Source organism: Haplochromis burtoni, unplaced genomic scaffold, assembly GCF_018398535.1.
Source record: "Haplochromis burtoni strain Fernald_Lab_line unplaced genomic scaffold, NCSU_Asbu1 Contig_342, whole genome shotgun sequence".
Classification (NCBI taxonomy): Eukaryota; Metazoa; Chordata; class Actinopteri; order Cichliformes; family Cichlidae; genus Haplochromis; species Haplochromis burtoni.
The window spans coordinates 226,157-250,216 of record NW_024582703.1 but is presented as its reverse complement, the minus strand read 5'-3'; the positions used below and the strand labels follow the sequence as shown (position 1 = coordinate 250,216).

At 41.4% G+C, this 24,060-nt stretch overlaps 1 protein-coding gene across 4 annotated transcripts in view; it reads left to right on the top strand.

The window, feature by feature from the left end:
* Positions 1–17,086, top strand: part of LOC102293910 (DENN domain-containing protein 2D) — a 34,452-nt gene extending 17,366 nt beyond the window's left edge. For all 4 annotated transcript variants that reach the window (XM_042228686.1, XM_014340223.2, XM_042228685.1 and 1 more), the window contains 13 exons: positions 3,143–3,190; positions 3,501–3,593; positions 6,061–6,236; positions 8,153–8,265; positions 8,375–8,444; positions 8,528–8,605; positions 11,066–11,206; positions 12,798–12,946; positions 13,808–13,979; positions 14,088–14,138; positions 14,230–14,311; positions 14,393–14,638; positions 16,289–17,086. In XM_042228686.1, the coding sequence (XP_042084620.1) occupies positions 3,143–3,190; positions 3,501–3,593; positions 6,061–6,236; positions 8,153–8,265; positions 8,375–8,444; positions 8,528–8,605; positions 11,066–11,206; positions 12,798–12,946; positions 13,808–13,979; positions 14,088–14,138; positions 14,230–14,311; positions 14,393–14,638; positions 16,289–16,356 (1,487 nt within the window). In that variant the 3' untranslated portion in view covers positions 16,357–17,086. The remainder of the gene's footprint in view (positions 1–3,142; positions 3,191–3,500; positions 3,594–6,060; positions 6,237–8,152; positions 8,266–8,374; positions 8,445–8,527; positions 8,606–11,065; positions 11,207–12,797; positions 12,947–13,807; positions 13,980–14,087; positions 14,139–14,229; positions 14,312–14,392; positions 14,639–16,288) is intronic.
* The last annotated feature ends 6,974 nt before the right edge of the window (positions 17,087–24,060 follow it).

The window sequence follows — 24,060 nt, the reverse complement described above, 5'->3', positions numbered from 1 at the left end:
TTCTCGACAAACACGGTACCTGCCGAAACTTGCTGAAGTAACTTATCTCGAACAGGTTGCGCCCATGTGTGTATCGGTGTTTTTCCACTTCATTGTAGGGAAACCTCTGCTGTTCATTTACAGCTGACATAAAGTGCGGCGTGGAGGTTACGACTTAAATACTTGACCTCTGTGATGTGTTTACAGTCCGTGACATGAAACTTTTTGAGCTTGTCGTGATGCTGTGTTCATGGTATGAGCCTAAAATGTTGTTTGGGGCTGTGTCAGGTGCACATATGATCATTTAGCTTGTGGTCACCTTGAACTGTGATGGTCTGTAAGCTTGCCCTCACATCTGTTTTAGTTCATCTACTGTGCGCATGTTGTGGATGTTGCTGTAGATTGCCTTGTAGCCTCAGGAGGTGAAATGACAGCCAGTTTGAAAGACTGCTTTTAGCTGCATTAGCTGCTGGAAGAACACCTTTTCAGCGCAGGCTTAGGTGGAAAACACATGGTGCTTATGAAGGGAAACAGTCTATATCATGGATAAAACTTTCCATTGGGTAAACAGATAAATTGGCAGATTTGTGATATAAAGGCTGCAGGAATGAACAAGAACATGGAAACAGGATATCAGGCAGCTTTAGTTAGTCTTGCTTTAATCACCTCCTTTGACTTGACAGCATCTTGTTATAACATGTTTAAGACCCTGTGGGCCCGAGGGAGGGCTGTTTTTTTTTTTTTTTTTTTTTTTTTTACACCCACATCACATCAGAGCTGAAAAGAAGTAGCTCAAAAACGCAGCAGTGTGTAGGGTCAAGAAAGAGTCAAACTGACACTAAAACACAACCTGAGACGTGTTTTTGTCCCGAGGGCTCATTCAGCACAGTTCTGCAAGTTACTGAGTAGGAAGGCACTGCCACTGGTGTTTACACAGGACAACAGATTGCAAATGCCAAAGTTGTGTACTGCAGACTCAGTAAACATTGTCAGGGACTTGGCCAGACTGAAGTGAAACCTGGACTGTGTCCCGCAGCTGCTTATTTAATCTGCTCTGGCTGCAATTTGTCTGTGTGTGGAGTGTGGTCGCTCAACATGTACATGCAGCAAAGAGTGGAGTGACAACCACAAACGAGTTAGCTCAAAATGATTTAGAAGAGCTGCGGTGTTCAAAGTGATCTTTGGTTTAACAGAGTTCAGCTCAGACGGATCGATTGAATCTAACCTAGAAACTGTCTTTGGTTTGTTTTTGTTTGTTTCTGTTTTTCCACCAACCACACAGTCAGCGTATACTTTAGCCTCCTGATATGATGTGATATGTTTTCAAAATGATTATTTAATTGCATTATGTGTATATCTATCGATCTATCGCTTCCACAGTTCATGGTGACTTGTGCAATTGGCTTAAAGTTGGCATGTAATAATAATAATAATAATAATAATAATAATAATAAGCGTGTGTGAGAGACTGGGAATTATAATGGATGTATTAATTTTAACTTTACTTTTACTTTTTTGCTTAAGATAGAAACTAGTTACTTCCTGAAGTCTTGAGTTCAGCTGGCAACTTGACTCTTGAAGCACCTGCTCCCTGCTGAGAGCCCCCCCCCCTCCTCTTTATGTGATTTAGTGTTTTTGACTGACAGAAATGGTTCAGGGCTTGAACACTCTGATTGGCTGGGGGTTTCAGTTGGTAGTTTACACGATCGCCTTGTGCATGTGAGTTTTTTCCAGATACTATTCTAATTGTTGGCTGTGGATGTGAGGTAGATAAACTTGGATAACTTTAAGTTTCCGGGACAAAACGCAGTTTCATTGTATGGTCAAACAGTGGTTTGAAGTACTGCGAGTGGTTAGTGTGATTAGAAAAGAGCCAAATTCACTCTGTTTATCTGAGCTCAGGGACCCTTCAGTGAACACCATCTATTTAGAGGAAGTGATACTTTCATGGTTTCATAGGTGAGCCAGTAGAAAGTCTGTCTACTTTTCTATTTTTTGACCAGCTGGCAGGTTCACATCTCGATCACTCGTCGTCGTATGGCTGCTGTGCTGGTCTCCCAAGGCAAGTGACCCTGCTGCAGCCAGGGCTTCTCTTTTTGGCCTTTGTCTTTAGTCTGCCAGTTGTGCATGGAAACAGGGTTGTATCTAGCCTGCTATGTTTGGGTTAGCAGCTTAAAAACACTAGATGGGAGCTTAGGAGCGACAAAGACTGGTGTTTAGAGCCGCTGACTACAAACCCACTGGGAACTAATTTAAGTCTTTGTTCGGATGCTGATGTCTCTGACTTACTTTAACTGTCTTCCATGCAATGATTATTTGTGTTTTAGACACAAAGATTTACTTATTTTATGGTAACTGCTTACTTGGTGATGGATCTATTTAATATAGAAAGAAAACCCCACAGAAATAACACTGGTATAGTTGACTTTCACTTTTATTTGGCTGTGGATGTGAGATAGATAAGCTTCCAAAGTTTGTAGGACAAAATGTTGTTTAACTATATATTTAAATGTATTTTGTTGTCAGAAGCACTTCTTTCCCTGCCTTTGATTGCCTCTTTAATACTTTTTGATTTTGAAACAAATAAACTGATAAACCTGAGCTTTGTCTTTGTTTGTCTTGGTGATAGAAACCAGCCTATCACCAAGTTCTTAAGTGATGTGTTAAATACCATTTAAACTGTACATTGTTGTTGATGCTGTCTATTTACCAAAAAGGCTTGCTCTCCAGTGTTTTTGATTCTGAGATGATGTGAAGCACAAGTTGGGGGAAATTCCTTCCTCAGAGTGTAAAACAAACAGATGATTCAGCAGACTGTCAGCGCTGCAGTATAAACACGGGATTAATAAAGAGGACCTATGTAGCAAAAGCTTTGTTGCTAGGTAACAGAAACATGTTAGGGGCTGTTGTCTCAGTACATCGTAGCTGCTAATCATAAAGCTACGCTTGTTATTTACACAGGGCGACTTAAGGCGTGGGGTCTAAAGGGCTCAATTCCAGCTCATTGGTTTCTAACGTCTCACTGTTGTAGTGCACTGCATTCTTATACTTTAATTAATACAATCCAAATACCTGTAGCTGTCATTTTTTTGTGTACGTGCACAGAACATAGACAGAAGCTGACTCTGACATCTTCATTCACGTATTCTGTTGTGTTGTTTAGGTGAACAACCCATGAGTAACATCATCACGGATGTTTCTGAGAAGCATGGTAAGTGCAGATCATCTTTCCTTTGGGTACTCGAGTAATGGTTTCATAACTGAAAGTCAGTCTTAAAGAATGCTCAACTAAAACAACTGCCTTGTGAGTTTTATAGTCTACTCATAGGACATGTTAGTCACAGTTTCACATTTATTTCAGGCATAATGGTGTTAATGGACTTAACCTGAACAGAAGTCTGATAAGCTAGAGTGCTGGAAAAGAGGACAGAGATTTATGAGGCTTTAAACGAGCAGAGGAGGTATGGGGAAGTGAGCACCGACGTATGTTTTCAGTACTGAGCAGCTGCTGGTTTCTCCAGGTGCCATTCCATCAGGCGAAGATGATGGACGACAAGGGCCCTTCAAGAGGCTTAGTGCCATGTGGTCCTCCTTCCGCAAAGGCAAAAGGGACAGTGAGTATTATCCTGTTGAAAACTGATTTTTGAAGGTGCCGCTGGACATTTGGACACGTCGTGATTAGATGTCAACACAGTTTCCAAATGTGTGACTGTAGTCGTGGTTGACCTCACGTGCACCGCTGAGCTGATGTGAACAGTGTTCTGTTGCAGATGCTAGGTCTTTTTTGGCCAGCGTTAAATCTCGTTTCCTCTCGTGCATTTGTTGTGACAACACAAGAAGTACTGGTTAAATAACCCAGTGCATCAAGGGCAGAGATTTTAATATTGTGGAGTACAGTCTCCACCAGACATCAGGGCAGTGAAATGTTTCTATATTTATTATAATATTTAAGTATAATTGAATAATTAATAATAGAATGATTATAATTTTAAAGCCATTATTAATTGTACATACAAGGCTATTGTTTAAAAATGAGACATTTAAAGGTTTTCAGCATCAGAGCAGCTGTTTTATGTTTGAGCCTGAACACTGTCATTACAGCCAGGTGGTTCAACCTCTGGCTCCCTCAGTCTGCAGCCAGAGACTGAATCCAGTTTTGAAGGTTGTTTCCTGATGTGTTCAGTATGTGTAAATCTTAGATAGAAAGCACTTAAGTGTTGTATGAATGGGTGAATGGAGCGTGTTGTTTAAAGTGTTTGGAGTGCATAAGCAGAGTAGAAAAGCGCTACATAAGAACCAGTCCATTTAGCATTTCCCTTTTTTGAACAGCAGTGGAGACACTACTCACAAATGCATGCAGAGGTGCCCTGCTGGCGCCATTCCCGCTGTCGGCACTGGGTCGCCACGTTATGCTGACAGATCGGTCTCCAAATGAGTCGTCACACCCCCACGATCAGGCAGCAGGTCCCTCTTTTCCACGCTGGCCTTCTGGGGCCTCTCTCCCCCCCAGTGCTCACCTAGCTTCCTTTTAATAGGTCTTTTAAACAGCTGATAGGCCACATCTAGACACACCCATGCCTCAGCAGGTGATCACTATCAGCTAATTGTCCCATACCCAGCAGGTCCACAGTGGAACATCATAAAATCATGCAAATAAAAACTACACTCAGAAGTAAACACTAAAATCAGGTCCAATATAAAAGATAGATACAAATTTCCACTGTGTGACATACCCCAGCTGGGATAAGCTCCGGTGCCCCCCGCAACCCTGAAAAGGATAAGCTGAAGCGAATGGATGGATGGACTAAAAGTAGTTGCAAAGTGAGGATGTGAATAAAATGTTATAGAAAGGAGCTTCTATTTTTTCCAATGTAAGTTTGAGAAGATGGAAACAGTGACAATGATTAAAAATGAATTAAATTAAATTTGATTTATATGGCGCCAGATCACAACAACAGACGCCTCGAAGTGCTTAAGTCCAGTTCAGCTACCAGCCAGTAGAATACAATACATTTATTGTCATTGTATGTGTCGCATACAACAGAATCACAATGTCTAAAAAATCTATACTGATGGAGAGAGTTGTTTTTGGTGTCACAGGGTGATGGGCAGAGTTCAGTTTAGTGATGGCTGTTGGATAAAAACTGTTCCTCATGAACCTGGCAGTTCGTGGATTTGCTAAGCTATACTGTTTGTCAGAGGGGAGCTGGGTGAAAAGATTGTGACAGTGTGATGTCCTTCACAATGCTCCATCTCTGCTACTTCAAAGCAATGATGATTTAGGGAGAAGTTGTTATGGGAGCACCCCTCAGACTGTGCACCTCACCTTATTCCTATTTGAGATGAGTACCACCAGTGGGGTGTGGGGCACAAGTCTTGCCATCTGTGGACTGTCACTGAGAAAATCCAGTATCCACTGATATAACTGACTGCTGAAGACAAGGTCAAGCATTTTACTTATCAACTACTTCTGGTAGATAGAAAAGTCACTTTAGACTTTTAGACCAGACTGACCAACTGTGCACAACCTAGATTAACTACAAGAAAGCTTAGGACTCTGTGTCACAAACATAAATCCTGGAATGACTAGAACTATACATGATCTAAGAGCTTTCATCAGACTGGGATGGGGCGAACAACACTACAGGCCAACTTCAATAGCACAACTCTGCATGAAGTGCAGGATTTAGTAAGGAGGAGCTGCTCTGTCCCCACTGCTTTTCTGTACAGGCCTGAACCCCTCAGCCAGGTCAGTCCAGACACTTTTTTTCCAAGCTCTTTAGACTGTAGTTCTAGACATTCCAGGTACCATGTGTGAGGCATCGAGTCATAGGTTGAATAGGGTCATTAGTCTACTCTTATAGTCTCAAGGAACTGCTCTGTCTAACAGTAGCTGGTGTTTCGCATTTCTCTCTCTTATATCTCTCATTAGTGTGTTTGTGTGTATCATATATGGTCTTTAATGTTGTAACTTCTCCAATTTCTAACTGGTGTGTTGTATTCATACAAATAAGAACTATTGGGAAATGCATGATCAAGCACACTAAATGTGTTTGTGTTTTCTTTTTTATCTTCACATAGGAGTCAAAGAGCCTGAGCTTACAGAGCCACCTGGTCTGGAGGCAGCAGAGAACACAACCAGGCAGCACCGCTATGCCAGTGGTCAGTACTTCTTTGAGTATCTGGTGGTGGTCAGCCTCAAGAAGGCCAAGGACGGCAATACCTACGAACCTCAGATTACCTACCAGTTTCCCAAGGTCAGTATGATCGTGAAAGCCAAATATGCTTGTCTACCACTATGTCCGGTTGGTTAGCCACCACCATTTTGTCCGTCTGTATCTGGAAGTCCCACAGGATCTTAGCTCGGTCATTCTCCACCACCCTTGGGGGCATCTCCCATTTTGACATCGGGACTTCCAGGCCATACTCGGCACAGATGTTCCTGTACACTATGCCGGCCACTTGGTTATGGCATTCCATGTATGCCTTGCCTGCTAGCATCTTGCACCCTGCTGTTATGTGATGGATTGTCTCTGGGGCATCTTTACACAGCCTGCACCTGGGGTCTTGCCTGGTGTGATAGACCCCAGCCTCTATGGATCTTGTACTCAGAGCTTGTTCCCGTGCTGCCATGATTAGTGCCTCTGTGCTGTCTTTCAGTCCAGCTTTGTCCAGCCACTGGTAGGATTTCTGAATATCAGCCACTTCCTCTATCTGCTGCTGGTACATACCGTGCAGGGGCCTGTCCTTCAAGTCAAAAAAGTCAAAGTCAACTTTATTGTCAATTCTGCCACATGTACAGGACATACAGAGAATAGAAACTACGTTACTCTCAATCCCTAGATAAAATAGCAAATGAACATTTAAATATAAGAGTGATTAAAAAAATGCAGGTAAAATAATTAAAAAGTAAAAATTTAAATAAATACAATACAATTTTACATATAACAAGAAAGCTATACAATGTACAATGATGGTTCCTTCCATGATGGTTCCTCCTCTTCCTCCTCTTTCTTGGGTTTCTGCTGCCTGAGGTATTCACTGAGCACGCGGTCAGTTGGGGCCATCTTACTGATGTACTTGTGGATGTTTGTTGTCTCATCCTGGACTGTGGTGCTGACACTCACAGTCCCCGGCCTCTGAATGACATTCTAATGTCATTGCTGTGTATATTTTGAAGATACTCAGAAAGGATTTGAGAGAAGGGACAGCACTGCCTCTAACATCATGCGGCAAAACTAACTGTACTCCATGAACATCTGACAGCCCAAATGAGCATGAACCCACTGTCTAACTGAAAGCCCGGACAGTCCTGATCCCCACAGAGGGGTCCCGTCTTTTCCAACTATTACAACATGGAAGCTAACATCAGCCATTATAGCAGATAAGATGAACAGGTATATGGAATGGCAATACATGAGAAGGACCCAGAAAAGAATTGGCACCAACACCAGAGGGGCAAAACTATCCATTGGTAGATAGAGCAGTCATTCAAGACTGTCAGACCCGACTGACCAACCTGTGCACAATGTGTATTGACTACAAGAAAGACTCTGTCTCAATGCTCCAGCCACTCACTCACTCACTCACTCACTCACTCACTCACTCACTCACTCACTCACTCACTCACTCCAGGTGCAACTTGGAGTTGTCAGAAGGACCAAAATATATTTGTCTCTCACTGGAGTTATTTTGGATTTAGTTAAGGAGAGCACCAAAGCAGGGTTCTGACAGTGGATCCATGGATTTCATTCTGATATCTAATAGTACTCAGGGGTGGCGCTGCCTAGCCTCTGGCGGTCTGTGTGTCCCTCCATGAATATGCGTGCCAGACCATCACTTGGTCATTTTACTGGCAGCATAATATTCTCTCTGACATGCTAACAGTGCTGACACTGACCCTGGCTAAATGCAAATCTAGTGAAAAAAAACTATGTCTGTTCTGGGAATTGTTGCATTAATTAAATGAACACCAAAGCAGCTGAAACGACCTGCTCTGCTACTTAAGTGTCCAAATCTATATCAGAGAGGTTCAGTTAACGTAATGATATACTCTGATTAAAAAGTATTCCTTAAATTTTGTTTTGTACAATTGTACAGTTATAATCAGTTGTACATATGATGTATGTATCTATTTGGAAACAGTGATTTAAACTTTTATATTTACTTGCAGAGAGATGGAATGGCGAGATCTCAGAAGGAGGAGGAGGAGAAGACTTTAAAGGCAATCACACTTTTTTGTTTCCCAGAAGGCATCAACTGGGCTCCTTTGACAGAGTACCACAGGTAATGCATGTCAATCAGGTGGTCTTTAACCTTTGAGCAGTATTCAGGGTTCTGTTCTGTGTAAACCAGCCTACAGCCCCTGTTTTCAGTTGTTGTTGTCCATTTTCAGTGAGACCTTCTCCTTTGTTCTGACTGAGATCGATGGCAGCAGAAGAAATGGATACTGCAGGAGATTATTGGTCAGTGTTCAGAAGCTGTCCTTTGCAGAGTGTCCTCATTTGGAAACTGCTGTTTGATATTTGTTTCACTCTCTGATCCACAGCCAGGAGGGAGAGGAGCGCGACCACCTGAGGCTTACTGCATCATTAGTACACTGGCTTGTTTTGGGCTCTTCTCCAAGGTGAGTTCAGCACAACAGCTCTGGAAGAAAAATTGGCTGAATTTTAGGAAACTTGTTGCAGAGGTTGTGCGTAGTCAGATTACTTTGGTAGCAGTTAATAGTACTTTGTTTAGTTGGCACCAAGCCCTGTAAGCAGGTTAAACACACCCAGGGAATCATCCTAACATCTGCAGTCAGAATACACGGTCACACGATGCTGGTTATCATTATGGATTTCCCTGTGTATTCACATGAAAGGGGTGGTGTTGGGGTTGGGGTTTAGGGCCTTGAGGTGGCTGTTGTTGTGATTTGGTGCGATTATAAATTAAATTGGTCAAATTCAGTTTAATTCAATCACAGTTATGTGTACTTATGTGGCTACAACTGTAGCTGCCTCCACCAGTGTGTGAATGTGAGAGTGAATGAATAGTGGAATTGTAAAGCACTTTGAGTGCCTTGAAAAGCGCTATATAAATCCAATCCATTATTATTATTATTATTATTATTATTATTATTATTATTATTATTATTATTACTTTCAGTAAAGCAACTGCTTATATGAAGCAAGATAAAACTATACTGTTGGAAATACATGAGGAAGTTAAACCCATAGTCTGAAAGCAACATGCTTTGGTTAAAAAGGCCGGTGCTGTTTTAATAAATGTTAGCGTATTTGAAGCCAAGAAAGAAAGCTGACTAATCAATATCACAACTCTGTATTTATACATATGTGTGAATCTGAAAATTTTCATTGAAATTGATTTTAAACAGTCGTTTTAGTTTGTATTCTTTGAGCTGCAGCTGCAGTAGAAATAAAAATCTAAAAGCAGCTTATTCAACATGCAAATGTGATATTAGGTCATCCACAAACAGATGTTTTATAATCATAGAACATCAGATGAGCTGATGTTCTGTGTTTTATTGCTTTATTGTCCTTTCATTATAGAACAATAGTTTGTAGCCAGCAGGAAAAAAATCAATAAAGTTGTGCTTAAGAATTTATATTTTTTTACAGATCACCTGGGGAACAACAAAATATTAAGAGACTATAAAGACTTTAGCCCCTCTTACTATCCTACTATATACTATATATTATACTACAGTACTGTCTTATAGGATTGCTGATACTAGTTTCCAGAGAAATTACTGGTCAGTAGTCAGTGATTTCATACCTGTTGACCTCTAATCTGGAACATAATCTGCTCCGCAATAGGTTATGGTTGCAGCATGAGTTACCATGGCGATATACCCGGTAGTGAGGAAGAAGAGAAACGTGTTCGGTACAGAAAAACCCAGAATGAACCCTGAATTTGAAGATGAAATCCTGCTTCGTAATTATGGTATTCCTATAAAAGACAAAGGTTGGGATGAGATGGGATTTCATGTGTACCAGTATCAACACAGCGAGGATACAAGGTAGCAAGTTACAGTATCTTGGGAAGGTGTTGCTGATAAATCATCTAAACTGGAAAGTTAGCTTTTTTTTTACATTTCATTCTCCATCAACGACAGAAGATGCCAACAGTGTTAATGGGAAGTAGATGACAGACCTCGCCGACCGTACATACAATACACAAACTTCACATTGGGGAGACAGGTCAGGATAGGGCGCAAAAGGAAAAAACAACAAAATATGTAACACAAAAGGGCAGATCAGGAGAGAAAAAGAATGTCTGCTCATACTGATCCCCAAAGGAGTCGGCATGAGGAGAAGACAAAAACTCTAGCACATGAAAAACAGAAATATCACCACACCATAAAAACACAAGACAAGCAACATGGGGGAGTATGCCAGTGTGCACAGCTGCATCTGGGACGCTGCAATCTCGCGATCGTGCCTCCGGCTGAGCCCCTGTCCACATCGGATGGGAGGAGGGTAGTTGCATGAAAGATGATGGATATGTTGTTTTAGAACGAACAGACAGTTGTTCTTAGTGTCCGTCACTGGTCTCCAGGTGTATCTCCCGTTTAAGAGCTGTGAGCTCCTCCCAGATCTTTTCCATCGTGTATCCTGCGGGGAATGTCCCTCCAGGACACTCAGGCTCTCCCGAACCCAGGCTTCTCGTCGAGAATAGAGTGTCAATTGCATTCAGGGACCAGTTGATCAAATCCATAGTTCTTCTTCTTTAGTTTTTAGAGAACAAGAGTGAGAATGAGAGGCTCTCTCGGGGTTAGTCAGACGAGACCAGACAAGGACATAGAGGCAGCAGCAGGGAAAATAAGGGAAGGAGGGGGTGAAAGACGCGTCCACCTCCTCCGAGAGCCAAAGCAGAAGTATGTCATATGTTCAAGTGTGAAGGTAGAAACTAAATGATTAACTAATTGTGTTACTGACTGTGAGGATTTGAGACAGCTTGTCCATGAAACGGAACAAATTGAAATTAGATATTTAAGTCAATAACAACATAAGTAAAATAAAATAATCTTGCTTTAGCATATGTCGTACTTTGAGTTTGTGACTATTCTCTCCCATGTGTGCAGATATTCGACGAGGTGGAGAAGCGCCGGCAGATCTCCATGGCCATGATCTATCCATTCATGCAGAAACTTAGAGAAGCTCAATTCCCAGCACCAGGGAACACAGTGGAGATTAAGAGCTTCATTCCTGAGTCGGGCACTGAGGTCAGAGTGAGCGCCTCTTTGATGTCTATTAAGAAAAGACTCTCATTTATCTCGTCTTCTAACTCCATTAGTAAATTTAGACTCAGAATATCTCTTTTTGTTCAAAACACAGTACAACGATCCTTTAAAATGTGTGTAGCTCAGGTTGTCATGTCTGTGAGTTTGTTATCTGTGTTTTCTGGTTCATTTCAGTTCTTCATCTGTTTAAATCAGGGCTGAGGAACCTTTTTCATGTGAAGGGCCATTTAAATTTTTATATAGTTCTCCGAGGGCCATACTGTTACGGACACATAACTAGGGATGCAAAAAGGAAAAACCAAAAAAAGTCTATGAGGTTTCAGCTTCTTGGCTATTAACTCACCAGAAAACTCGCGTGTAATATTCTCCCGGTCACTCTGTGGTCGTGTCACATAATGACGTACATCACGTGCTGTTTGACTCGTTTCCCACACCTGATGTAAACGGTTTTGATAATCTGGAAAGAAAGAAGTAAGCCTATGTGTTGACATTGGACTGTTTGTTTTCATGCCCTGTTAGAGCTTCTCTCTCAGCTTTGAGGTATATTCAGTGCAATGCTGTTGGAACTGCCTAAAGACATGTAAACTGTTCAGGACTGAATTCCGTAACTTCAACAGGTGTTACTTGTTAAACTTGGGACAAAGACAACAAATGTGACTAACGTAGCATTCGTTGTTATTAAAATTGGCAAAAGTTCAGACCTCACAAACATTTTAGTGATTTCATATAATGTCAGCGTCTTCAAATAATTTGACACTGTTAACCACATACCTAGCATTCGTAGCATTATTTTTGTAGCCAAAATGTGAATGTTGAGGTCAAGAAATGACAAGAGTTCACAGCTAAATTGATTGTAATGAGTGATCTGAAGTGCTTTTAATATAGCCACGTCATGTAAGCCCCCTGTGCACTGAAAATAAGTGTCAGTGTGGCAGTAAGCATTTAGAGACAAAGCAGCAGTAAACGATGTCTGGAAGCAAACTGCAGACAGCCTAAAATGATGCATGCTGGTAGGAACGCCCTCTGCAGTGATCAACGAGATTTTTACAGTCGTCGAGTAGATGTCTCAATATCAACAACGAAACGGCACACATCAAAGAGCCGAAAAACCCACTAACCACACACCTCTATCTGTAAAATAATATATATGTTGAGCAGTTAAAGGTATTAAAACTACATTAGGCAGGTCACAAAGAGCAGTAGCCCAGGGACTATAAGAGATCCCTCAGGCTGGCATGTTTCTGAGGACTTGTCTGAACATGTTTTGCATTACCCAGCCTCTGTCTCAGAGCAGAAATCTGACACCCGTCATAGACCATGTTTCAACAGCTCACAGTCATCTCAGGTATTCACTGATGGTGGTCATTTTTTGTGACCAGGCCTCAGGGTGGGGGACAACATGGTTCTCTGGCTTTGTAAAGACATTTTTATGGGCAGTTTTTTAAAGTGGAAGAAGAATAAATATAAAGAAACGGTGATATAGAAAGAGCTGAAAAGCAGAGCCCTGTCAGTTGAGTGATGACATGCTGGCACCACTGTTGACATATTTGTGACAGTGGTGACTTTCCACCAGATCATCAGTCTGACCCGGCCGCTGGATTCCTGGCTGGAACACGTCAACTTTGCCACGCTCTTTGGCTGCCTGACGGACCAGCAAGTGCTGCTGGTGTTTGCAGCGGCTGTCTTGGAGAGACGGATCATTTTCATCGCAGATGAACTTGGGTAGATCACATTGTCTATACACTCAGACACATACTTTAATCATACCAAGGTATACTTTTATGTCATTTACTGCACAGCGTAGCCCCGGTCGTACCACTCTATAACCAGGGGAAGTCAGTGTAAGGCCTGCAGCTGCAAAAACGACTGGATTAGAAAGATTTGTGGGTAATTTACCAACAGTGTAATAGTAGTAACAGTTCAGGATGTGCAGAAGAAGATCCTGGGCCATGTTATGTGAGACTAAAGTCAAAGGAATGAATTTTATAGTTTCTCCAAAATCTGAAACGACCGTAGTCCGAACATTTAGATATTAACCACAGACACAAAGATCTCTCTGGGTGATAGATTCTTGTTGACAAATGTTATGTTTGTGTTCACTACTGAATGCTCTTTGTAGATTTTATAATTAACTGATCTGTGCTCAGTTTGATTACACAACACGAAACACTGCCAACTGCTCAGTTTAGTGCCTCTGGTATCTATGCACCTCTGATGCACCACTTTACATCCCACTCTTACATTAAATTCTAGCATTGCTGTGTGAAAACACTGGGACTGGACAGAGCCAATCACAGCTTTAACGCATCCCTGACATCTTAGTTCTTGTTGCATCGGATACAAAATTTCAAATAATAATACATGTTTATTGTTTGAAAAGAAAACTCGTATAAATACATGAAGCAGTGTGTGTTTGTATCTACACCTTTCAGTCAGTATTACTGCTTAACATATTAAAACATTGAGTGAGGCACAGCTACGTGTACTTAAGCCATAAAAGAAGAAGAGAAAAATTGTTTTTTAATCACAAACATGTGTTACCATCGCGATACCACCTCTGATGTCGACTCTGTCTGTCTGCAGCACATTGTCTCAGGTCATTCATGCAGTAGCAGCCCTGCTCTACCCTTTCACCTGGCAGCATACCTTCATCTCCATTGTTCCAGAAATCCTCATCGATGTAGTGATGGCACCTACCCCTTATCTACTGGGAGTCCAGAAGCGCCTGCTGGACCAAGTCACTGACCAGACTGATGTGAGTTAACATGGAGACCATAAAAACAACCAAAAAGATGGTGTTAATATTACGGTGTTAATATTGGCACTCTGTCCTTACTCTGGTCCTTTTTTGTGTGTAACACAGCTGCTGGTGGTTGATTTGTCTGAGGATAAAAAGGACCCATTCATTGTTTCAGTAAGAGTTGTCAAATGATGAAAAACCTAAAATGTTAAAGTCCTTAGGTCAGGATTTGTAGCTAACAAAAGGGCTTCTGTCACAATTGCAGATTGGTGATGAAGGCACTATCCTGCCTCCAAAGCTCCAGGCTGAAATATTAGTGGCTCTAAGTACAAGACAAAATGCATCAGGTGGGTGAACAGCAGCACATGAACACATGTAGCACAGTGTTTCTTCAATCATTCTTAAATGCTTTCTGTCCTCTCCTTCAGCGGGGGAGGAGCTAAACCGAGTGGTTTCTGAAGCCTTCCTGCAATTCTTCGTGAAAACAGTCGGCCATTATGCCTCATATGTAAAATACGCACGAGCTGGAGAAGGTGGGGTGTTTGATAAGAGAAGCTTCTACAAGGCAATCGAGCCCAAGGTCACTCGACACTTTGTCAAGAAGTTCATTCAGACGCAGATGTTTGACTTGTTTATCCAGGAGGTGGAGCAGCAGCAGCCTGGACCACAGCAAGGTTAGTACTCAACTACAGCTCGTAAATAAAGGAAGTAATCCCAATCCCAGGGACTCACACTCTACACTTTTCACTGTGCATGTTTTGTTAAATATATGAGCTGTGATTGTATAATTTCAGTCTACAGTCTTTAATGCCCACTTATTCATGCAGTTCTTTCAGTGTGTGAGACATGAACGACATGCTCTCAGTATTTCTTTCGGGATACCCGGGAGACGACCTAAAACAGTGCCTGCATGACTTCAGGGTCCACTCAGCCTTTGACCAAGTGACAATATCTGTCACTTGGTCAAAGGCTGAGCGTAGCAGCACAAGACTTCTCTAGTGGAACATTTAATCCCTTAGGCTTACTTCTTTTTTTCCAGATTATCACATTTGTGGAGCCCTTGTGGCTTCCTCCACTGCACACTCCTCTCTCACCAGTGTTCTGCATCACTATAAAAGGGTAGAGAGTCATTAGTCCCATCGTAATCACCTGTCCCTCTGTCATCCCGGCACCGCCCGATGAGCTCACTGCAGCGGGTCAGAGACCACACCCCTGCCACAGCTACCTTTGACCCCACTGACTACATGGGCCTGGCTACCACAGGATATTCCAGGGTGCTAAGCCGGGTCAAGTCACTAATCCTGGCCTCCAGAGCTGCAAATAGGCTTCAACTTTTTGTTATTAGTAAATGAGGCCGAGGAGTAGCTAAACATCTGACACAATGAGCATAAAAGTGAGGGAGGGACACGTCTGCAAACACACAGTGTGTGTTTGCTGATGTTTGTTGAGCTTTTTGTGAAACTTTGCTTTGAAATTTAAAAAACCCCTGACTCTTTTCATGCTTGTTTCTCTTCAGTAGCACTAGCTTGATGCTGAACTACCACAAATGTAACATGGACACCTGAACTGTTCTGCCCAGTTTAACCCTGGAGTATAAATGATACAGTGATAACAAGGAAGTGATACAATACCCAAGTGAGAGCACCGCCACCAGAATCCAGTCAACAATTCAAGAACAAATGACAGGAGGAGAGGGAAAGGCCTGTGTGCTTCACTGAACCAGTCATTTGATTGGAATAGAGTAAGAGCCACATGAGGTTGGGTGCAACACCCACAACCATGTACACCAGTGTGTTAGAAGTCTGAGCAAAATAAAGGACGAAATGATGACATGATAGAGCGTCTCATTGGTAGATCCCACACTTGATGGTGACTTGCGCTATGGGCTTGAAGTTGGCCTCTAGTGTTGTACGCCACATCCCCTGTGAGTTCCTGACATGTAGATATATAATCTGTGTGTGTGTGTACAGGATTGCTCTCTGATCATTAGGCTCCGTCACTCTCCTTCTGGTTAAGCATATAATTCATTTAAAGTTTGTAGCTCTTTATTTGAAATGGTGGAAAGTTAAAGTCTGTCTGATGCCCAAATATTCCAATCCAACTTTATTTATATAGCACTTTTAAAAACAACAAAGTTGACCAAAGTGCTTTCCAATAATAAAACAGAGAATATATTGTACTATGAATACAAAGTCAAGTCATTATTTAAGATTAGCCAAGCAAGTCCTCACATTTGTGACTTATGTTAAGTCATGCACTTGACTTCTTTGGTAATTGTGCTGCAGCAAAAGTCCAACCTGATTTGCATTTCCTTTGTCCTGCAGGAATATTTCACAAAAAGATCCTTGAATATCAAGAGAAGAAGAAAAAGGAGAAGACAAAGAAACACTAGCTGTCTGCATAGAAATATGGCTGTATAAAGGGGTATATAGATGTGAATATTGCACTGTGTTTTCTGTGTTGTGTAGTTTGGAGTATATTAATTATGTTCTCATGTGTGAATTACTGTATGTCTGTGTGACTGCTCCTCACAATGTGAAACACTGGCAGAATGCAGGACTTAAATTCTCTGTGGTGGTTTTTAGCCTTTCTGATAATCAGGAACTAATTTCAAATAAAGACGAGCTTTTTAAGTTCATGAACCTGCAGTTTGTTTTTAAGGCTACTGATAGAAGATGTAAATTTGGGTGGAGCAGCAGTTTGTATCCAACACTGTGGCTGTCTCTGCATAATGTTCAAAGTAGACATGTACTCCCAACGCATGCACAGGAAAAAGAGTACATATGTCTTTATGCATAGTGTATATATGTCTGTTTTTAGGGATGTGCTGTTGGCGGGGACTGCTCTACCTGTTTGTAGTCAGATCCTTTTGACCCGACCTTTATTTCATTTTTACAGAGACAGTCAGAAACCATCAGCCAGTGTTGTACAGAATAAATTATCAAATGATTAATAATTAGCTGCTTTGTGATTTTACATCTGTTTAGTAATGGCCTCTTCACAAAACACACAATGTCACTGTGAAGTGGATCTTTGATTTTTGTCAGTTTGGAGAAATTGCTTCCATTCCTTGTTAAGATATTACATTCATTACATTTATTAAATTAAAGTTTTCAGATTCACACAGACTCTCACTTTATTGTGCAGACTAACGCGGGGCAGTGGGTACACCGTATCCAAAAGTGGGGAAATCGATTTCCCCACTTTTCCATTGTATTCCAGCTGTGTTTGGAGTGCAGTGAATCCTGTTAATGGCTACTGATCATATCCATGGATGCTTCTATGTAGATTGTTCACTGACATTTTTAACTGTGCAGTGAAGCATCCATGAAATGCATGTTCAAATTATTGTGATTTTTTTTTTACATTTTTTTGTTCAACATTTATTTTTCCACCTCCTGTCTCTCCTTCGTCCTTGTTTCATCTTTGCACTGCCACAAACACACAAACACTGCAGTTACAATGCTAAACCTAGCTTAGCATTATAACTGCAGTGTTCACTTTGACTATGTGCCAACTCTCACCTCTTACCGCTCTCCTCCCTGCTCGCTCTCTGTCTTTGTAAAAGGTGAAACATCATTGACAGTAAAGTTTAGAACAGATTATAACTGAATATGGGCTGCTGGACATTAACAGGCAACATTTATTTGACTTGCTCTCACCTGGATTTGGAGTTGTACTGCAGTGTACACAAACACTGAACCACAATATGAAACAGTGTACAATAAGGTACATCAGCTCCTTGGCTAGTGCTGGAACTCGGGCTGTACCACACTAGCAGTTCTGAAAGCTAAAATTAGCTAATGATAGCTAGTGATCCAGCCGGTGTTAGGAATCATTTTAACTCTATTTAGTGTAGTGATGGGCTTTCCGGCTCTTTTTAGAGAACCGGCTCTTTCGGCTCCGAACCGGCTCCAAAAACTCCAAAAAGCATGTACAAACTCCAGAACACATTTCTAGCGTTAACTGAACTTCCAAAACAGCTACCTAGATCACTTAAATTACACAATTGAAAGCATATGTGTATTGTTTGTGTATTTATACACAAGCACTCATATATATTCAAATAATTAAAAAAAAAAAAGTTCATTTACCTGTTACTACCACACTAGGTAACAAAAGCTCAACACTGCCCCTAGCATCCTTGAGCACTTCTGTTGTCCTTTGTACGTGCTTCAGAGTTTTTACGTGTTTTGGAGTTTGTACGTGCTTTGTCTCTAGGGGCCACCGTAAATATACTTTTATTTATTCACTCCACATAAAATGTAATAAATAAATCATATAATACAAAAACAAAATATTCACATTTTAACTTTTAACTATTTAAATTTTCAGCTTTTTCCTTTTAAACAAATTTAAAATGAAACAACACAAAACACAGCAAACCACAACACAATTAAGTAAATTAAAATATAAAACAAAAAGAAGATGCACATTCTCTGTCATATGGGCCTGCATGAATAAACTTTCTAAATCCTTTATCAGCTGCAACTGAAAATAGTTGTGGATGATTACTATACCTGTCTCTCCCTCCTGCTCTGTATGTTCCTGTGCTACTGAGAGTGTAACTCCCGCCCCTCCCCCCTCTTCCCAGCAAAGCACAAGGCTGGTATGAGGAGTAAAGCGGAAAAAATGTGTGAGAGAGCCGCTGAGAGAAAGAAAAAAACAAAAACCCTCTGCTTGCGATAAGGAGCTGGCTCGCGTCGTTCACATCAAAGACCCGGCTCTAAGCCGTTTCGTTCGCGACCGACACATCACTAATTTAGTGGGCAAACGTACACGAGCAGGCAGTTTGTAAGTCATGTTAACTGTAGTATCAGTATTGTGGTAGCTAACGTTTTAGGTAACGTGTTTTGAATCAGCTCCACTGATTTGCGTCATGCTTCCCAGAAACGTAAATAAAAAAATTAAGACTAAATCAAGACTCCTGTGCAATATCACAATTAGAATAAGATATAAAATGATTCAGATTTTTAGTGAATAACTGAAATTTAACATAAAAAATCCATGTATGTACATATATGAACGTTTATATATTTTTATATACACTCCCACAGTGCTCTCAGCAGCTCAGTCAGTTCCAGCGTGGTACCATGATAGGATGCCACCTGTGCAACAAGTCCAGTTATCATTGCTGCTAAATATTCCAAAGGCAGCTGTTCGTAGTATTTTAACAAAGTGGAAGTGACTGAGAATGACAGCAGGGTCAGCGGATGCTGAGGGATATGCAGAGGTCACAAACTGTCTGCAGTCGATCCCTACAGACCTCCAAACTTCATTTAACCTCCAGATTGGCTCAAGAACAATGTTTAGAAAGTTTCATGGAATGGGTTTCCATGGACGAGCAGCTGCATACAAGCCTAACATCATCAAATGCAAAGTGTTGGATGCAGCACACCAAGACATTTGGGACAATTTCATGCTCCCAACTTTATGGTTTAGGGATGGCCCCATCCTGTTTACACATGATTGTGCACTAATGCAAAAAAGCAAGGTCAATGAAGACGGGTGGGTTTGGTGTGTGGCCTGAGTCCTGGCCTCAACCTGCCAGGATACCTTTGGGATGAATTAGAGCTTAAACTGCAAACGAGGCCTTCTCATCCAAAATTAGCGTCTGACCTCACAAATACGCTTCTGGCAGATGCTCAAAGATTATCTAAACACTCTCCAACCTTGTGGAAAGCCTTCCCAAAAGACTTGAAGCTGTTATACATGAAAAAGGGTGAGTCAGCATCTTATTAAACCCTATAGAGCAGGGGTAGGCAACTCCAGGCCTCGAGGGCCTGTGTCCTGCAGGTTTTAGATGAGTCCTTGATCCAACACAGCTGATTTAAATGGCTAAATGACCTCCTCAACGGCTGCGTCCCAATTAAGAGACTGCACGCTTGAAGTACGCGCACTACGCGTACTACGTACGGTGCGTACTATAAGTACGAAAAGTGCGGAAGTGAGAGGCTTGTGAAATGGGACGGTATACGCATCGTCGCGCTGTTCAGGTTGCCTAGCAACCATGATACTAACCGCGAGACACGTTACATAAAGCATTGTTTGACAGAAATGAAGGAGAAAAATGTTCTGTTGGTCATTCATTTTTGTCATGACATCACTTTGATTAGTTGAGTATCTGAGGCTGAGACCACAGGACTGTAAAACATGATTGTTGGGCTTCATTTCTGTGCTGAACAGTCATTTAAGATTAGTTAGTAAATAACAATTAGTTAATGTTGTTCATGAGACTAAAGTCATCTCACTGTGGTAATGTAAATATAATATGGCCAATATTATAGTATTGTCAGATTATTATGATATAATAAACACAAAACCACAACACAACACACACACACACAAACAACAAATATCACTGACTTTCAGCTTGTTGTGTTTGTGGATATATGACTGACTTTAATTATTAAACATTCGCACATAAATAAGTGACGTCATATTCAGTACTTTTGACAGTTCACTCTTCGGCCGCTCCATCTTATTAGGGAAATTCCATATACATAAATGTAAATTTCAAAACTCAACCCCATCATTTAATTTGTTTTTGATTGAAATTGAATATTACTTAAACTCTCTTAAATTAACTTCCAATAAAAAAGGTTTATCATTGATTGAAATTCATTCAGAAATGTTTAACGAATGAGCTGTCACAACTTTCAAGTACAAAGTTGTTATGAAGTCTGTCACATTCCCCCTTTTTCTTTTTTTATCCTTTATTTATTTATCCTTCTTATTTCATTGTACTGTATATTGTTACTCTTATTTGCCTTGTATGTCTACTGTACAAACTGAACTGGAATGACTGACTGTTCGCTTTATTTTCAATAAAGTTTGGGGAAAAAAAACAACCTCTTCAGCCGCTCCCTTCTGCCGTATTTTGCGGCAAAATTATCCACACCCACCGCCGCGCTATGAATTGTGGGATATATGGGACCACGAAGCGTGCACCGGACCACGCTTGATATTTGGGGAAATCGACGGCGCATTTGGAGTATGCATTTGAAGCACACTTCGAATTGGGACAGCCGTCGTCGCGTGGCGGTGACGTAACCGCACTTAAAATGCGTACTTCAAGCGTGCAGTCTCTTAATTGGGACACAGCCAACATGTCCTGAAGTTCTCCAGAGGCCTGGTAATGAACTAATCCTTTGATTCAGGTGTGTTGACACAGGGTGAAATCTAAAACCTGCAGGACACTGGCCCTCGAGGCCTAGAGTTGCCCACCCCTGCTATAGATTAAGAATGAAATGTCTTTCAAGCTCATTTGTCCCTAAGCAGGTCCAGGATTTGCGGGTCTGTACAGGAAAAGCAGTTCTAGTATATTTTTGAAACCAAGACATGAAGAACTTGAAAGGTTCATGACATGAAAGGTTCTAAAATGTTAAAATCAATTCCTCAAAGTTTTTTTTTTTGTTTGCTGAAAAAGAAGAAAAAAATATTTGGAACAGATTTACAGCAAATATCATGACATCACAATAAACAATTAAAAATCAAATATGGATTATTTACATTTCAATCAATGCAGCACACCGTACATGAGGAGGGTGTACAGCGACCTCTGCTGGTATAATAAATGTATGCTGCAGAGCAATGTGAAGAAACATTATGAGAATATACTTGTGTGTATTGTGATGCATGTCCCTGTCAGAGGTTTTCACTGGTAAGAGATAAAGATAAAGAAGAAGACAAGCACCAGTCCCAGGTTTGAGCAGTCCTGTATTAGAGGAGAGGAAATAAGCAGACACTAGAGCTTGGAGGATGATTGACCTGGGTCAGTCGTCACATTGCTTGTTACTGCCACATTAGAGAGTACTGTGTAATTCTGTGATATCACATATTTGCCCTAACAGTCTGCCTGGTAGAAACAAGAGTAGGGGAAGAAAACTGAATCTTAAACTCAAGAGATAACAAAGGCAACCAAAACACCTCTGTGTGAGCGCACTGTAACACTATGACACCAACAACACGGGATCGTTAAACCTGTTTTCTTTCTATCCTGTAGGTGAACACAAAGCCAGAAATTAATACTATACATTACTGTTACTACTGATAGTTATTTTTAGGTGTGCTGTGATACAATTTGGGGGCACTTCAGCACCCAAAGAAGGGTCTAAACTGGCCTATGCAGGACACCGACACTGTGGGGTAGAGTTGGGTTGGATGCCACATTAGAGGACACTGTTGACCTGACAGTCTGTCTGTGTTTTCGAGTGGTCAGTTTGTGGAAAACACAAAAGTTTGAGGAGAGGAAGTACTTTGTACTTTTTATGGGTCAGGGTCTTTTTTCACCTTGTTGTTGTTATATTAAAAGATAACACAATATTAGTCTATTTTTTAAGGGCAGTTATTAAAAGCTAAAGCCATATGTTAGCTAAGTTCAAATGTTTATCAAGAGGGCATGGGGAAAGGCAGTGGGTTTTTGTTTCTTTATGTCTTGGCACAATAGTTTGTGTTAAACCATAAACAGCCAGCAGAAGGAAGAATGGCTTAGATGTGTTGTCTGCCAAAACTGATCTCACAGAGATTGTACTCCTGGAAATCCAGGGTCAGAACTGACTTGTGTGACTTTGAGTTACAGTGGGGCAAAAAAGTATTTAGTCAGCCACCGATTGTACAAGTTCCCCCACCTAAAATGATGACAGAGGTCAGTAATTTGCACCAGAGGTACACTTCAACTGTGAGAGACAGAATGTGAAAAAAAAAAATCCATGAATCCACATGGTAGGATTTGTAAAGAATTTATTCGTAAATCAGGGTGGAAAATAAGTATTTGGTCAATAACAAAAATACAACTCAATACTTTGTAACATAACCTTTGTTGGCAATAACAGAGGTCAAACGTTTACTATAGGTCTTTACCAGGTTTGCACACACAGTAGCTGGTATTTTGGCCCATTCCTCCATGCAGATCTTCTCGAGAGCAGTGATGTTTTGGGGCTGTCGCCGAGCAACACGGACTTTCAACTCCCGCCACAGATTTTCTATGGGGTTGAGGTCTGGAGACTGGCTAGGCCACTCCAGGACTTTCAAATGCTTCTTACGGAGCCACTCCTTTGTTGCCCGGGCGGTGTGTTTTGGATCATTGTCATGTTGGAAGACCCAGCCTCGTTTCATCTTCAAAGTTCTCACTGATGGAAGGAGGTTTTGGCTGAAAATCTCACGATACATGGCCCCATTCATTCTGTCCTTAACACGGATCAGTCGTCCTGTCCCCTTGGCAGAAAAACAGCCCCATAGCATGATGTTTCCACCCCCATGCTTCACAGTAGGTATGGTGTTCTTGGGATGCAACTCAGTATTCGTCTTCCTCCAAACACGACGAGTTGAGTTTATACCAAAAGTTCTACTTTGGTTTCATCTGACCACATGACATTCTCCCAATCCTCTGCTGTATCATCCATGTGCTCTCTGGCAAACTTCAGACGGGCCTGGACATGCACTGGCTTCAGCAGTGGAACACGTCTGGCACTGCGGGATTTGATTCCCTGCCGTTGTAGTGTGTTACTGATGGTGACCTTTGTTACTTTGGTCCCAGCTCTCTGCAGGTCATTCACCAGGTCCCCCCGTGTGGTTCTGGGATCTTTGTTCACCGTTCTCATGATCATTTTGACCCCACGGGATGAGATCTTGCGTGGAGCCCCAGATCGAGGGAGATTATCAGTGGTCTTGTATGTCTTCCATTTTCTGATGATTGCTCCCACAGTTGATTTTTTTCACACCAAGCTGCTTGCCTATTGTAGATTCACTCTTCCCAGTCTGGTGCAGGTCTACAATACTTTTCCTGGTGTCCTTCGAAAGCTCTTTGGTCTTGGCCATGGCGGAGTTTGGAGTCTGACTGTTTGAGGCTGTGGACAGGTGTCTTTTATACAGATGATGAGTTCAAACAGGTGCCATTCATACAAGTAACGGGTGGGGGACAGAAAAGCTTCTTACAGAAGACGTTACAGGTCTGTGAGAGCCAGAGATTTTCCTTGTTTGAGGTGACCAAATACTTATTTTCCACCCTAATTTATGAATAAATTCTTTACAAATCCTACCATGTGAATTCATGGATTTTTTTTTCACATTCTGTCTCTCACAGTTGAAGTGTACC